General features: G+C 50.2%; 1 protein-coding gene and 1 long non-coding RNA gene across 3 annotated transcripts in view; one reads left to right on the top strand and one right to left on the bottom strand.

The window, feature by feature from the left end:
• LOC105467488 (uncharacterized) overlaps window positions 1-3387 on the bottom strand; it is a 23848-nt gene extending 20461 nt beyond the window's left edge. Inside the window, exons 1-2 of one of the 2 annotated variants that reach the window (XR_011625594.1) lie at window positions 3280-3387; window positions 673-808 (exon numbers count right to left, since the gene is read on the bottom strand). This is a non-coding gene — a long non-coding RNA (uncharacterized lncRNA). Of the gene's footprint in view, window positions 1-672; window positions 809-3154 lie in introns of both variants that reach the window. The other variant, XR_011625593.1, reaches the window with a different exon arrangement.
• LOC105467489 (serpin family A member 5) lies at window positions 2913-15559 on the top strand. The gene is made up of 5 exons (XM_011717108.2): window positions 2913-3039; window positions 8887-9522; window positions 11562-11832; window positions 12271-12418; window positions 14501-15559. The coding sequence occupies exons 2-5, from the start codon at window positions 8904-8906 to the stop codon at window positions 14681-14683; spliced, it is 1221 nt and encodes a 406-aa protein (XP_011715410.2). The 5' UTR covers window positions 2913-3039; window positions 8887-8903; the 3' UTR covers window positions 14684-15559.

The raw sequence follows: 15559 nt of genomic DNA, 5'->3' as shown, positions 1-15559 counted from the left end.
ATCACAGGGGCCAGCATTGGTTTCTCAGCCCTTCTCCCAGAAATCACCTCCCCACTTTGATCCCTTCCCATGCCCTGCTAGGCTCTAGGACACCAAAGTCTCATATTCTGGCCACTGGCTCCCCCTATGCAAGCACCCTGGGTGTTATGGACTGAATTGCATCTCCCGCAATTTCTTATGTTGAAGTCCTAGCTTATAGGACTTGTTATGACTGTTTGTAGAGATTGAACATTTAGGGAGTAATTAAAGTTAAACAAGGTTATAAGGTGGCACTCTAATCTGGTAAGACTGGTGTCCTTTTAAGAAGAGGAAGAGAAACCAGAGAGCTCACTCTCTCCCTCTGTCCACTCCCTCTCTTGGTGTGTGTGTGTGTGTGTGTGCATGTATGTGTGTGTCCAGTGTGGGCTCACCGGGAAGAGGCCCTGGGAGGACAGTGAAGGCAACCATCTACAAGACAGGCAGAGAGCCTTCACCGGAGACCAACCCTGACAGCACCTTGAGCTTTAATTTCCAGCCTCCAGAACTGTAAGAAAATACATTTCTATTGTTTAAGCCAGTGTGTGTTTAACCCAGGCCAGCGTGAGGTATTTTGTTACAGCAGCCAGAGAAGACTGATAGACTGGGATGCCATGCCCCTGAGACCCCTTTCAAATCTCTCCTTTCAAAACTCACCCCTCTCAGTCCTGATTCCTTCAGAGTCCTTTCCGTGTGGCAGTGGGAGTCATGAGTTACCTCAGACTTTCCCCCAAATTCTCAAGACATTCCTTCCGGTGTAAGCTTGGGAAACGGCACGTGATGTCTTTCCCTCCTGGGTGGTCAGAGCACAGACAGCACACACAGGCTGGAGACGGCCCACAGGACCTTGGTTAGCCCACCTTTCCCAAAGTAGTTTCATCTGGAACCCATTTGGGGGTTGTTGCCCTAGTTTCTTATGGCTGCTCTAAGAAGTTATCACAAACAGTGGCTCAGACAACACAAAATTCACTGGGCTAGAATGAAGATATTGGCAGGGCTCCACTCTTTCTGGGAGACTCTAGGGGAGGATCCATTCCTCGCCTTCTCCAGCTTCTAGAAGCTTCCTCACTCCTCAGCACCTGGCTCCGACATCACGTTGACTTTTCCTCTCCTGCTTCCACCATCACATCACCTTCTTCTGACTCCAATCTCCTGCCTCTTTCTTGCAAGGATCCTAACGATTGTAATTAGGACCCAGCTGGATAATCCACGACAATCTCTTCAAGATCCTTAACTTAATGACATCTGCAAAGTCCCTTTTGTCATAGAAGATAACATTCACAGGTCCTAGGTATTAGGACACAGATATCTTTGGGGTTCCATTACCTACCTATAACTGGTATGCGGTGCTGATTTCCATCCTATAGGTATGGTTTAGGGATCTCTAGGTCAATGAGATAATGGACTCTTGCTCATGTTACATGGTGTAATGGGAAGAAAGCCAACCCTAAAAAGAGGGGACTCAGCTTCCCTTCTTAGAGCCTCCTGTTTTTAACTGTGGGATTTGGGGCTGATTCCCTGACCTGCTCGGTTCTGTATTCTCTCCAATTCAACAGGAATGAACTGTGAGGGCACTGAGCAAAAACTAAGGGCTAGATACCTAGTAGTAGTAGGACTTGCCTCTGGATACCCAGTAGCGATCCTGCCTGCTTCTGGATATCCTACAGTAGCAATCCCACCTGCTTCTGGATACGTGGCAGTGATCATACCTGGCTTTAGATACCCGGTAGTGATTGTGTTTCCTCTAGATACCCAGTAGTACTGTGCATGCTTCTAGAGATGTAGTCATAGTTGGACTTGGCTCTAGATACCCAGTGCTCATCTCTAGACTGGGCTGAGATCAGTGTCTCCCTTGAAGGATTGTTGTAAGGATGAAAAGACATAATGTGTGTAAAGCACTTGGTGTAAAACGTGGTCTTTTTAAAAGTGTGGATAAATACTAGTTCTTATTATTTCTGTGGATATCCAGCAGCCCCATAATTGGGTCCCAAAACCATGAAGGAAGAGGAAATGTCTTAAAGGTTGATGGGCAGTGTTTGCTGAACATCAAGATCACTTTCCAGGTATTACCTCTGATTTGCTCTACCAACTCCACACCCCACCTGCAGCCACACAACCTTCCATGATCACGGCCATACAGAACACACCGTGTCCCCCAGGCATGGGGACCTTGAAACATAACCAGGTTTGAGACAGCACCCTGCACCGCTATCTTGGAAATACTCTTAAGAGTGTGTGGCTGAGTTAGGGAACCCGGATTTCAAAGTAGAAAGGGAGAATCCACCCAAGCCCATAGAAATCCTGAATGCAGCTCCTTTCTCAGCAACAAGCACTGGCTTGAGAGTCAGCCACCTGGGCACCAGCCCCACTCTGCCCCTAATTAAATGCGTGACTTTGAGAATTCCCTTCATTCTTCAGAGCCCCAATTCAGTGATTGGTGCAATCACAGGCTTGGCTACAGCGACCCATTCATTGCAGGCATGGTAGGACTCTCAATCCCTCCCATTCCCACTAGAATCCAGCTGTTGGGATCTATGACCCAGTCAGCATCGCAGGCCTGTGGGGAGCTCTCAGGCTCAAGCCTACGCCCCCACTAATCTACAAGAAATTCGCTGTAGAAAACCAAGAAACAGTGCCTGGAAAAAGAGAGGGTTTGCTGGAGCTGTCCCTTTCCCTGTCTCTGGAATACCAACAACGGACAGGCTCTTTGGTCTTGTCTCTCAGGAGTGCCCATGCCATTCCAGGCAAATGGTGGCCTGGTTGGTGGCGTAAGTCTTGGGGGACAGCGAGTGTGCATCGTGGTCAAAGCCTCTGGAGCAGGCAGCTGCGTCTGCAGGCAGGCCTGCTGGCTGGAAACCTGCCAGGAAAGGAAAGGGCTGGCCTGGGGCGGGGCTAGGGAGGGGTGGAGACAGGGCCGGCTGTGGTCAGTGACAAATGCTGGCTGCAATCCAGCCAGCCCTCTGCCCTTTCCTGAGCCCGAGGGACTGCCACCTCCACTGTGTGCACGCTTGGCTACAGGACACGGTATGTACAGATGCCTCAACGGGAGGTCCCGGGGGTTGAGGGCATGTGAGGCGAGGAAAGGATGGACTCTAGAGTTTCGGGGTTTGGGGGCTGCAAAGCTCTGAAGGAGTCTCACCTCTGCAGTTTCAGGTATCCAAGGCAGCAGAGGTGAGTGGGTCCCCTGAGCTCCGTGACCTTATGCTCCACACTAACTCTGGCAGAGCCTCTGTTTCCTCATAGTTAAGATGGAAATAATTATACCCTTTGGATGGTGTGACTGAAGATTAAATACAGCGGGTGCTCTCACTCAGCACATCTGGCCGTGTCTGCAGACACATTTGGTTGCCACAACTGGAAGGGGGATGGGGGTTAGTGGCATCTAGAGGCCAGCGATGCTGCTGATGATCCCACAATGCCCAGGACAAGATCACAAAGCATCATCCTATTGAAAAGGTCAACAGGATCAAGGTTGAGAGACCCTGAAATAAGGCTGTGGGGACAAAATGTCAGCTGGACAGGAAGTGCTCAGTAAATGGCAGCTTCTGTTGTTTTCTGTGCCTGGAGTCTTGGGCCTTTGGAAATGAGGAACAATGATCTAATATTATCTGCTTCCCTGAGATAAGGGCATCTTGCCTGGAGGCTGCCACCCAGGCCGATCGTGGCAGCTGCTCATGAGAGACAGTAACCATTTGGCAGTTTGTTAAATGAACAAAATGTAAAAATAAAGTAAGCAGAATTTTTTGTTTTTCTGAGGGTAGGGCTTTTGGCCAGATACGCAGCAATAAAAGGGGAAACCACTTCCTTGGGCCAGTGTCCTTGCTCGTAGATCAGGAAACCGAAGCATGAAGAATACAGGCGGCAGATGCCTAGTGGTGACGGACGTGTTCATGGTGTTGACGGTGATGATAAGTGACAGATGTAGACTCATCTCCAAACTTGTCAGGTTGTAGACATTAAAAATGTGCAACTTCGTGAATAGCAGTCATGTCTCAATCAAGCGGTTTTAATAAAGAAATAAAAGGAAGCCAGAGCTGAGAGACAGGGAGGGAGTTGTTCAAGGTCACCTGGCAAGTGAGCCCCGGGGCGGAAAGAGCTCAGCTCTGGGTGGCTAGCCTGGCTTTTTCCACTGCTCAGTGTCCAACTTGCAGTCTGATGTCTCTGAATTACAGAAAAGGAGACAGGGGTCAGTTCATTCATTCATTCATTCGTTCTACAAAGGTGTATGGAGCATCTCTCATGACTGCAAGTTCCTGAAGGTGAGAGCAGCACAGATGAGGGTCCCATGCAGAGAGAGGCTGGGATGAAAAATGTCAATGACAAATGCATATATAAAGGCATATGTGTAATTGAAGGAGCTTTGAGAGAAACAGTCAAGGCACCGTTCCAGAGAATAGCTGTGGAAGGGGAAAAGGTCCAGTGTGATAAGGTATTGCAAAGAAGTGACATTTAAGCAAAGGCCTGCAGCCTGTGCAGAAGTTGGCCTTGGTGAGAAAGGTCAGGGGAGGGTTCCAGTAGAGAGGGAAGGTGTGCAAAGGCCCAGGGTTAGGACAGAACTTGCTGCATTTGAGAAACTGGGAAAAGTGAGCCTGGGGGTATCTTGTGATCCAGGGCAGAGCAGGTCCAGGCCAGGTAGAGTCAGATCACAGAAGCCCTCGTGGGTTAGAGCACAGATCAAAGTTAGCATTTATCCGAAACACAGGAGTTGGCCATGAGTTTCTTAGGCGAGGAAGTGCTGTGACCATATTTATGATTGAAGGAGATTCTTTTATATGCTGTATATAGAAAGGCTTGCAGGGCAAAGAAAGGAAGCTACTGGGGTAGCCCGGGGGAAGATGGTGGGAGATTCCATTGGGGGCAGTGAGAAAGCCAGGGAGGCGCGACAGTTTTAAGACCTGTTTTGGAGCTAGAACTGACAAGCCTTGCGGGTGGGCTGGAGTGGAACAGGAAGTCAAGATTACTTCTTCTGGGAAGTTCTGTTCCTGGGTCTTTAGGATGTAGAGGAAGCTGTGACTTTGTCTCTCATCTCTGCCTGGGCTCCAAGCCTCACATCCCTCTTTGTAATTAGAAGATATTGGACAGACCCTCCTCACTAACACAGTTCCCACAGCTTAGTCCAGGGCAGAACTGGGCATGACTTCATTGCCCAACACGGGAAATATCAGTCAGCAGATTTGGGCTTCATGGATGGTGGGGGCCAGCGGGAGGGCTGACCAAGGCCCACCCATCACATCCCCAGCACCTGCCACCTCAATTCACCTTGGCCTGAGATGACAGATGAACTTGACTGATCCCTTCTCTTCCCTCTGCAGAAACACTAAAGCCAGGGACCAGGAGAGGGGCAGCCCGACCAGGCTCTCAAGGCACTCGGTGGAGGCTGGTCTGGGGGATGGGAGGCTACCAGGGCTTCACCTGTCTCTGTCAAAGCCATATATTTCCACCAGAGGCCCAAGAGTGTGATGGCAAACCCGGGGCTTTGAAACTAAGAAACGTAAAACAAGCGCTGAGGACTCTACTGCCTCTTGGAGCCACCTCTCTGATCCTCTGTTTCTTCTTTTGCACTGTTAGGATAATGATACCACCTCCATGTTACTGTGGAGAAGTATAAATGGGCTAATACGGGTGAACCGCCTGAGGATACCAGGAGGTGAGGTCGAGGAGGAACGAGGTATCACTCCTCAGAGCCACTCAGAGATAGACTGTGCACGAGTCAGAGGAACCTGGATTTTAATTCTAGTTCCATCACCCAGTAACTGGAACAAGCTTTTCCATTTCACTTAGCCTCAGTCTATTCAATCTGTAAAACAGAGTGAGTTTACTTTTGGAAAACTCTGTAAAATAGAGAGCTTACTTTTGGTGAAGGCTAAACATAGTAATATTTATGGAGTGTTTAGTAGGTCTTTAATAATTAGTGGGTTTACTAAAAGATAGAGACAGTGGGCCCAGAGGCAGCAAGATTTCTGGGTCTCAAACGTATAGCCCAGGAGAGCCGAAGTGAACCTGGGGCCCTCTCCAAACAGACCCTGGGGGAGACTCAGTGCATATATAAAGGCACCCGGAGAAGCAGCTCCTCCCCATCGGATCTCTAGTGCTTGGCAGGGGGCGGGGGTCCTGAAGGGATGTCCACAGCACACGCAGACTGCAGATGAAGAAACTGAGGCCCAGAAAGGGTGAGCCTTGCCCAGGGTGACCTAGCAGTTGCATAGATGAGAGAATGGAGGCCAGGGCCTCACTGGGACTCTGTGGTCAGCTGCCTCTGGGCTCTATCCAAGAAGGAAACTCCCCTGCTTCTGAAACTGTTCTCGAAATTATCAGCTCAGTGTGACTCTGTGGGGGGTTGAGCCACATTGTTTCTTTAGGAGCATCTCCATACATGGCTGGTTCCAACACTTGGCAGGAGGGACCATATTGTGCTGCCAAATAGACTCATTTAGAGGAGCCAGAGATTAAACCACCCACCCATGTCCTTCAGAGCTCTCCAGGCAAGTGCCATGGTGGGAACAGGTAGGGAGTGTCAGCGGGGGGAAGCCCAGACTCTGCTCACTCATTATCTGCAGATTAGGGCTATTGTTGGTGGCTACTAAGTCAGGGATTTCAAAATCAGGAAGATGCAGCACAGGAACGGAGGAGGCAGGACTCTGTAGAGGCAGAGTGGTAACCGGGCCTGAGTCCAGGCTTTGCTAATGTTAGCAGGAGACTCCATCTCTCTAACCTCGGATTACCCATCTGTAAAATAGAGCTAGCAGCAAGACGTACCTTTCTGGGTGGTGTGGGGCTGAAGGGGTTGGCACAGTGCCTGAAAAAGGGTGAGGACAATGCGCCCAACTGCTACGGCTGCTGGGTTCGGTGCCAGGTTCGGTTCTGCAGGCAGAACCTTCTACATGAGCCTCCTTCTCAGAGGGAGCTCAAGGCGCAATTTCGAGGCTGGACTGGCAAGGGTGCCCTGCTGGAGTTATTCAGCTTCACTTAAAGACAGGCCTGCAGTCCAAGCCTGCCCAATTCCTGAGACCATTCTCTCTCCACTGCTGAGCCCCACGGCCACTCTGCAAGCGATTTCCCACGCAGCTGTTTGGGGCCCTTTGGAGTTTGGTTTTATTTGGGTCACGGGATGCTGTGACAGGCTGCCCCTGCCTGGTGGGGATCTGGGAGCCCCGATGACATTGTGCCCATAGACAGAGCCCAGCAGAAAGGGATTCCCTCCAAGGTGACACACAGGGCAAAGCTCACATCACAAGCCAGGCAGGCCCTCTGCACCTGATAATTAGCTGCCCCGGGTGCTGCCAGGCTCACAAGTGTGTGTGTTTGTGTTTGTGTTTGTGTGTGGGTGTGTGTGAAGCATGTACCCTATGATACAGTTGAGAATATGGGGGCCTCAGATGGGGCTTTTGCCAGAAACTGCCATGCCTACTGCTCATCCTTCCACAGCACGTGCCCCCAAGCACCCCGTGGTGTAGGTGCTGCTATCATCACTGTCTTACAGTTATGGAGAGTGGCTCAGTGTGTAACTGACTTGCCCAAAATCTCACTGCAAGGAGACAGCAGGGCTGAGATCTGAACCCTGGTAGCGGCTTCAGAGCCTGGGCTGTTTCCTACTGCGGAGGGAGGAGGCAAGACTTCTACCCGTAGCCAGATGGGGAAGCATGGACACAGAAACAGCTCCTGGGTGAAGTGGAGGGAGGAAGAGGAGGACTGAAGGCAAAGGCCACGTCAGGAGTGATGGGAGACCCCACAAAGGTCCCCCTGAGAAGCTCTAGAGTCAAAGATGAATGCCTCCTCGTCTAGAAGATGAAGAGATGTCTTTGCCTGCATGGGCTGCCATCACAAAGTCTCATAGGCTAGGGGGTTTCAACAACAGAAATTTCTTTCTTTACAACTCCGGAAGCTGGAAGTCTGAGGCTTAGGCACCGGCAGGATTTGTTCCTTCCATGGCCCTTCTTCTTGGCTCACAGGTGGCTGCCTCCTTACTGTCTTCACCTGGTCTTCCCTCTGTGCGTGTCTCTATCCTGATCTCTTTTTAATTTTTGTGGAAGGACACAGTCATATTGGGTTAGGGCCCACTCTAGTGACCTCATCCTAACTCAGTCCCCTCTTTAAAAGCCCTATCTCTAAATATAGTCACATTCTGGGGTATTGAAGGTTAGGACTTCAGCATATGCGTTTTGGGGGGCACAATTCAGCCCAGAACAGGAGGACGGTGGAGATGCTCACATGAAGAGGGCAGGCAGAATTCCCTTAGGAGGAGAAGGTGTCCCTCTGTGAGACAAGGGTGGCATGGAGCAGCCCCTGGGGGAAGGAGAAAGGGACAGTTGGCATCCTGGTATCCTGCCTACCCCGGGGAGGATGCACACTCCATGTGTGCTGAATGAACAGGGCAAGGCCAGCAGTGCTGATGGCCCCAGGCGCGTAACTGGTCTGAGTTCATAGAAGGACCACAGGGCCCTGCCATGTGCCAAACCAGGACACCAGAGTGAAGGCCAGAAGCTCACATGGAAGCAGCTTAGTTCCCTGGTAACCTCGAGATGCTGATGAGACAAAGCAGAGCAGGGGGAATCCTCTCCCTCCATGTCCCATCCTCCAAAATGTGTCCCTTGATGTGGATGGGCGGGGAGGGTTCCTGCCTTGGCAGCCGGGCCTCTGCCTTCGGTCTGCACCTCCTCTCCCTCCTTCCTCTCCCCATTGTCCCTAAATCTTTGTCCTCGAGCCACTGCCGCCCTGTGTAAACCCTCATCCTCAGTCTCGGGGGTGCCATCCCTTCTCTTTGAAGCTGAATGGACCAAACCCACCCATTGAGTGTTGGGTGGGGACATCTCTGGAAAGTCAGTGCCTGGACCAGCCCCACCCCTCTCTGAGGACACCTTCTTTCCCTTTCAGAACAAAGAACAGCCGCCATGCAGCTCTTCCTCCTCTTGTGCCTGGTGCTTCTCAGCCCTCAGGAGGCCTCCCTTCACCGCCACCACCCCCGGGAGACGAAGAAGAGAGTCAAGGACCTCCATGTAGGTGCCACGGTGGCCCCCAGCAGCAGAAGGGACTTTACGTTCGACCTCTACAGGGCCTTGGCTTCTGCTGCCCCCAGCCAGAACGTCTTCTTCTCCCCTGTGAGCATCTCCGTGAGCCTGGCCATGCTCTCCCTGGGGGCTGGGTCCAGCACAAAGAGGCAGATCCTGGAGGGCCTGGGCCTCGACCTCCAGAAAAGCTCAGAGGAGCAGCTGCACAGAGGCTTTCAGCAGCTCCTGCAGGAGCTCAACCAGCCCCGAGATGGCTTCCAGCTGAGCCTCGGCAATGCCCTTTTCATCGACCTGGTGGTGGACGTGCAGGACACCTTCATGAGTGCCATGAAGACGCTGTACCTGGCAGACTCTTTCCCCACCAACTTTGGGGACTCTGCGGGAGCCCTGAAGCAGATCAATGATTATGTGGCAAAGCAAACGAAGGGCAAGATTGTGGACTTGCTTAAGAACCTCGACAGCAACGCAGTCATGGTCATGGTGAATTACATCTTCTTTAAAGGTAAGGACCTTGGGCCCAAACCTGTGCTTTCTCTGGCTTTTCTGCTGCTTTTTTCTAAAGAATTCCCAATTCCCTCACATACATAAAGGACGGGGAGTAGATTAAGTTATTTTGGGTGCCTGCTGAGAAAAATTAAGTAAACAAGTAGCCAGAGAAGGCAAGATGAGTGCCTTCTCTCTGTGGATGGGGTTAGTGAGCCTGAGATGCTGTTTCCTCTATGGAGGAAGAACTGACTGCTGTCTTTGGGCCCCTGGGATCATCTGAAGCCCCAGTTTTCATACAGGCTCCGAAGCATGAACCCATTGTGGCCACCATAACAAAGACACCAACATCTCAGCCACTCAGGGCAGGACACGGACCCCAGAAGGGCTTAGAGGGCATTTCCCAGTCCCCCATATGCCCCAGATCCTGGCCCCTCTGCCCTCATAGAGGCCAAGACTCCCTCAGACAAATGCTTCTTCCTCTGAAATGCCTCCTCTGGACTCCTCAGTAAGAGCTGACCTCTGCTTATCTCCCCGACACTCCTTGTAAGCATTTCTGTTCACGTCTGCAGCTCCTGCCAGGTGCTGACCCTGAGGAAAGCAAGAGTGGATAGAGAGGAGAAGAGAGGAGAGGAGAGAGTGGGAAGGGTTGGGAAGGAAGGCAAATTGTTAACACCTCCCCTTCCTGTGGTCACAGATCGTATCTTTGGCCATTTGGGTGGCTATAACAAAATACCGTAAACTGGGTGGCTTAGCAACAACAAACATTTATTTCTCATAGTTCTGGAGGCTGAGAAGTCCAGGATCAAGGCACTGGCAGATGCAGTGCCCGTTCCTTGGTTCATGACGGCGTCTTCTCAGTATGTCCTTGCTCGAAGGAGCAAGGCAGGTCTCTGTGGTCTCTTTTGTAAGGACAGCGATCCTGTTCATGACAGCTCTACCCCTACGAACTAATCAACTCCCAAAGGCCCCCCGTCCTAATACCACCACCTCAGGGTTAGGTTTCAACATATGAACAATGTGGGGACACACACATTGAGACCACAGCAGTGAGTGTCGAACTTGGACTCTGAGATTTCCTATCCCCTGGTGCAGGGCGGTCCCCATTACACCAGATTGCTGAGGACAACTGGGAAATAAGCTAAGGACGGTATTGGATGGGGTCTTCCTTTGATAACAATGAAGAAGTTGGAAACAGGCCAGGCGTGGTGGCTCATGCCTGTAATCCCAACACTTTAGGAGGCCGAGATGGGCAGCTCACCTGAAGTCAGGAGTTCGAGACCAGCCTGGCCAACATAGTGAAACCCCGTCTCTACTTAAAAATTACAGAAATTAGCCAGGCGTGGTGATGGGCGCCTGTAATTCCAGCTACTTGGGAGGCTGAGGCAGGAGAATCGCTTGAACCTGGGAGGTGGGGGCTGTAGAGAGCCAAAATTGTGCCACTGAATTCCAGCCTAGGTTACAGAACGAGACTCCATCTCAAATAAATAAATAAAATATAATAAAATATAATAAAAAGAAGTTGGAAGCAATCACTTGTAGCATTTTGTTCAGAAGTTTCCATAGGAAGGTAAGAGAAGGGTCATTGAAGACTTCCCAATGGGAAAAAGCATTCGTTTCCAGGATCCATACGAACTTCTCTCTAAAACTTAAATTAAAATATTGGGAAGAAAGTGCAAACAGAGAAGCTCACCCAGATATCAGGTAGCATTCATGGCCAGCCACATTTTTTACCCTCTTCACTTGGAGATTTGGCCTTGAGTAAAACGTTAGAGAATCAAAGAACATTAGGGGTCCAGGGCCTCTGAAGATGTGAAAACCAACCTCCTTGTTTTGCAGATGTGGAAGGAAAAGCCCTATGAAAAGTCCGAGAATGGGCCCAGTGTTATAAAAGGACTTGCCTTGACATTCAAGAGGTTCAACAGTCACTGCTCTGAGGCTGCCATAAAGATGGTCTCTGCTGGCTATCTTTACTGTCTTCACTCCTTTTATTTGCAGCTGAGAATTTCTAATTCTTCCACAAAATTCTTTTTCATTTTTCTTTCTTTTCATCTTTAGCTAAGTGGGAGACAAGCTTCAACCACAAAGGCACCCAAGAGCAAGACTTCTACGTGACCCCGGAGACTGTGGTGCGGGTACCCATGATGAGCCGCGAGGACCAGTATCACTACCTCCTGGACCGGAACCTCTCCTGCAGGGTGGTGGGGGTCCCCTACCAAGGCAATGCCACGGCTTTGTTCATTCTCCCCAGTGAGGGAAAGATGCAGCAGGTGGAGAATGGACTGAGCGAGAAAACACTGAGGAAGTGGCTTAAGATGTTCAAAAAGAGGTACTTTCAGACTACCCCAGGGCCAGCCTAACTCCATACAGCCCCAGGGAGACACACACGCCCTACCAGGGCCACACAGCACTGGTGGGAAGGACTCACCCAGCCAAGGAGCTGCCTTCAAGCCCAGAGGCATCCTGTGACATCCAGGTCCTGGGGTCCTAGCCCAGTTGGAGGGACAAGGGCTGGAAGCTGGGTTCCTTAGGGTGGTGCCAGAGTGGGCAGAGACCTCTGGGGCAGCCCATGTCCAAGTCCAGAGCAAGGGGAGGCTCATCCTAGACAAGAGGCCAGAGGATCCATAACCACCATTGTTCCTTGGGTTAAGGAGTCCTTTTTATAAAGCATCAAAACTAAGAATCCAGTGCATTATGAAGCCAAGGGGTGAAGCTCAGTGTGCCAGTGCCCTAGAGCAGTCTAAGAAAACTCTTTTTCCTTTTCTAGGCAGCTCGAGCTTTACCTTCCCAAATTCTCCATTGAGGGCTCCTATCAGCTGGATAAAGTCCTTCCCAAGCTGGGGATCAGTAATGTCTTCACCTCCCACGCTGACCTGTCCGGCATCAGTAACCACACTAATATCCAGGTGTCTGAGGTGGGTTCAGAAGCTCCTATGCATCCGCTTTCCAAGATATTCTATTCTATTCTATTCTATTCTATTCTATTCTATTCTATTCTTTCTATTCCACTCTACCCCATTTTATTCCATTCCATTCCATTCCATTCCATTCCATTCCATTCCATTCCATTCCACTCCACTCCACTCCAGTTGACTCTATTCCATTCTACTCCACTCCTCCACTCCACTCTACTCCTCCACTCCACACCTCCACTCCACTCCACTCCACTCCTCCACTCCACTCCACTTCTCCACTCCACTCCTCTCCTCCACTCTACTCCTCCACTCCACTCCACTCCTCCACTCCTTCATTCCACTCCTCCACTCCAGTCCTCCACTCCACTCTTCCACTCCACTCCTCCACTCTACTCCACTCCTCCATTCCACTCCACTCCACTCCTCTCCTCCACTCCACTCCTCTCCTCCACTCCTCCATTCCACTCCTCCACTCCACTCCAGTCCTCCACTCTACTACTCCACTCCACTCCTCCACTCCACTCCAGTCCTCCACTTCACTCCTCCATTCCACTCCTCCACTCCACTCCACTCCTCCATTCCACTCCTCCACACCACTCCAGTCCTCCACTCCCCTCTTCCACTCCACTCCACTCCTCCACTCCACTCCTCCAATCCACTCCACTCCACTCCACCACTCCACTCTAGTTCACTCTCTTCTATTCCACTCCACTCTACTCCATTCCATTCCATCCCATTCCATTCCACTCTGCTCCATTCTATTCTATTCCATTCCACTACACTCCACTCTTCCACTCCACTCCTCCACTACACTCCAGTTCACTCTATTCCATTCCATTCCACTCCACTCCTCCACTCCACTCCATTCCACTCCAGTTCACTCTATTCCATTTCACTCCACTCCACTCCATTCCATTCCATCCCATTCCATTCCACTCTGCTCCATTCTATTCTATTCCATTTCACTACACTACACTCTTCCCCTCCACTCCATTCCACTCCAGTTCACTCTATTCCATTTCACTCCACTCCACTCCATTCCATTCCATCCTATTCCATTCCACTCTGCTCCATTCTATTCTACTCCATTACACTACACTCCACCCTACTCCATTCTATTCTATTCCATTGCACTCCACTCCACTCCTCCATTCCTCCACTCCATTCCTCCACTCCACTCTTCCACTCCTCTCCTCCACTCCACTCCACTCCAGTTCACTGTATTCCATTCCACTCTACTCCACTCCATTGCCTTCCATCCCATTCCATTCCACTCTACTCCATTCTATTCTATTCTATTCCACTTCACTCCACTCCTCCACTCCTGCACTCTTCCACTCCACTCTTCCACTCCACTCCATTCCACTCCTCCACTCCACTCCTCTACTCCACTCCACTCCACTCCACTCCATTCTATTCTATTCTATTCTATTCTATTCTATTCTATTCTATTCTATTCCATTCCATTCCATTCTATTCCATTCCATTCCATTCTACTCTATTCTCTTCCATTCCATTCCAGTCCACTCCACTTCACTCTCTACTATTCTATTCCACTCTCCTTGCACTCCACTGCACTCCACTCCTCTATTCTATTCTATTCTATTCTATTCTATTCTATTCTATTCTATTCTCTCCCTCTCCCTCTCCCTCTCTTTTCCCCCACGAAGCAAAAGTTTCACTTTATGTCTTATCCTTCATGTAATGGGAAGCCATATCCATCACTGTTCCTTGAGTTAAGGAGTCCTGTTTTAAACAATCAAAACTAAGAAGGCACTTACTAGCTGTGTGATCTCCAAAAATACCTGACTCTCTGAGCCTCCTTTCTCTCTTCTATAAAATTGAAGAATTACACCTTGCTCCAAGATGTCATGAGAATTCAATGACAGACACATGAGACGTCACCTCCCAGCACAGTGCCTGGGGCAGAGTAGCTGCTCCATTGTTCCATTTCCTACTTGCTCCATGGCTCAGTTGAACAGATACTTAGAGGGTGATGCCCATAGGCAGAAGCTTTGCCATTTGACATGATGGCTTCACCCACCCCTGGTGGCCTGGTGATGCCTGGTGTCTCCCCTGCAGATGGTGCACAAAGCTGTGGTGGAGGTGGATGAGTCGGGAACCAGAGCAGCGGCAGCCACGGGGACAATCTTCATGTTCAGGTCGGCCCGCCTGAGCTCTCAGAAGATAGTGTTCAACAGGCCTTTTCTGATGTTCATTGTGGATAATGACATCCTCTTCCTTGGCAAAGTGAACCGCCCCTGAGGTGGGGCTTCTTAAATCTACACGCCTCAGGGTGGGAGATGAAGGTGGCTATGCTATGGCCCATCTGTATGCTGGTAGCTAGTGATTTACACAGGTTTAGTTGATTAATGAGGCATTACAAATAATATTACTCTTTGATGATTGCTTCCACCCACACAACTGCAAGACACAGGTGCCTTGGGGAAATTTGGAGAACATTCAATCTCGCCCTCACTCTTCATCAATGAAGATTAGCACTGAGATCCAGAGAGGCTGGATGACTTGCTCAAGTTCACCAGCCTGTTAGTGGCAAAGAGAGGTCCAGAATCCAGGCCCTTGATGCCCAGCTCAGTGCCACAAAGCTCAGTAGGAGGGTTGTTCCAGTGGATGAGGGCCACCAGGAAGCACAGGTCCAAGGCTGGTCCCCCACCTATCAGCAACAACAACTGTCAGTTCATCCTGCATGGGAAAAATGTTGGAATGGGAGTCTGAAATGGGGCTACTGTTTTGGTCCCAACCTGCTGTGTGACATTGGGGCAACACTTCCCCTCTCTGGACCTCAGTTTCCTTCTGTATACAAGGATCAGATTCTTGCTGTGATCCAAGAACTCCTGAAATCATATAGAAAGGCTGGGGTGTGCCCTGTCAATCATGGTTGATTTCAATACACTCAAGTACCATTCATCCTTTAAGAAAAACATCTGGATATCAAGGTGGAAATGGCCCATTTAATGATTGATTATATCGTCTTGTGGATATAGTTATAATCTTATGGGCCTGGCTGGGAGTGGAAGAAGGGAAGCCTGTTGCGAATAGTAGAGTATCAATTGCAGGTGCCAATGACTAACTTTTTGAATTTTATGTTGGCATTAACAATAAAGCATTTTGCAAACACTG

Source organism: Macaca nemestrina, chromosome 7 (genome assembly GCF_043159975.1).
Source record: "Macaca nemestrina isolate mMacNem1 chromosome 7, mMacNem.hap1, whole genome shotgun sequence".
NCBI classification, from domain to species: domain Eukaryota; kingdom Metazoa; phylum Chordata; class Mammalia; order Primates; family Cercopithecidae; genus Macaca; species Macaca nemestrina.
This window is presented reverse-complemented; position numbering and strand designations above follow the sequence as displayed.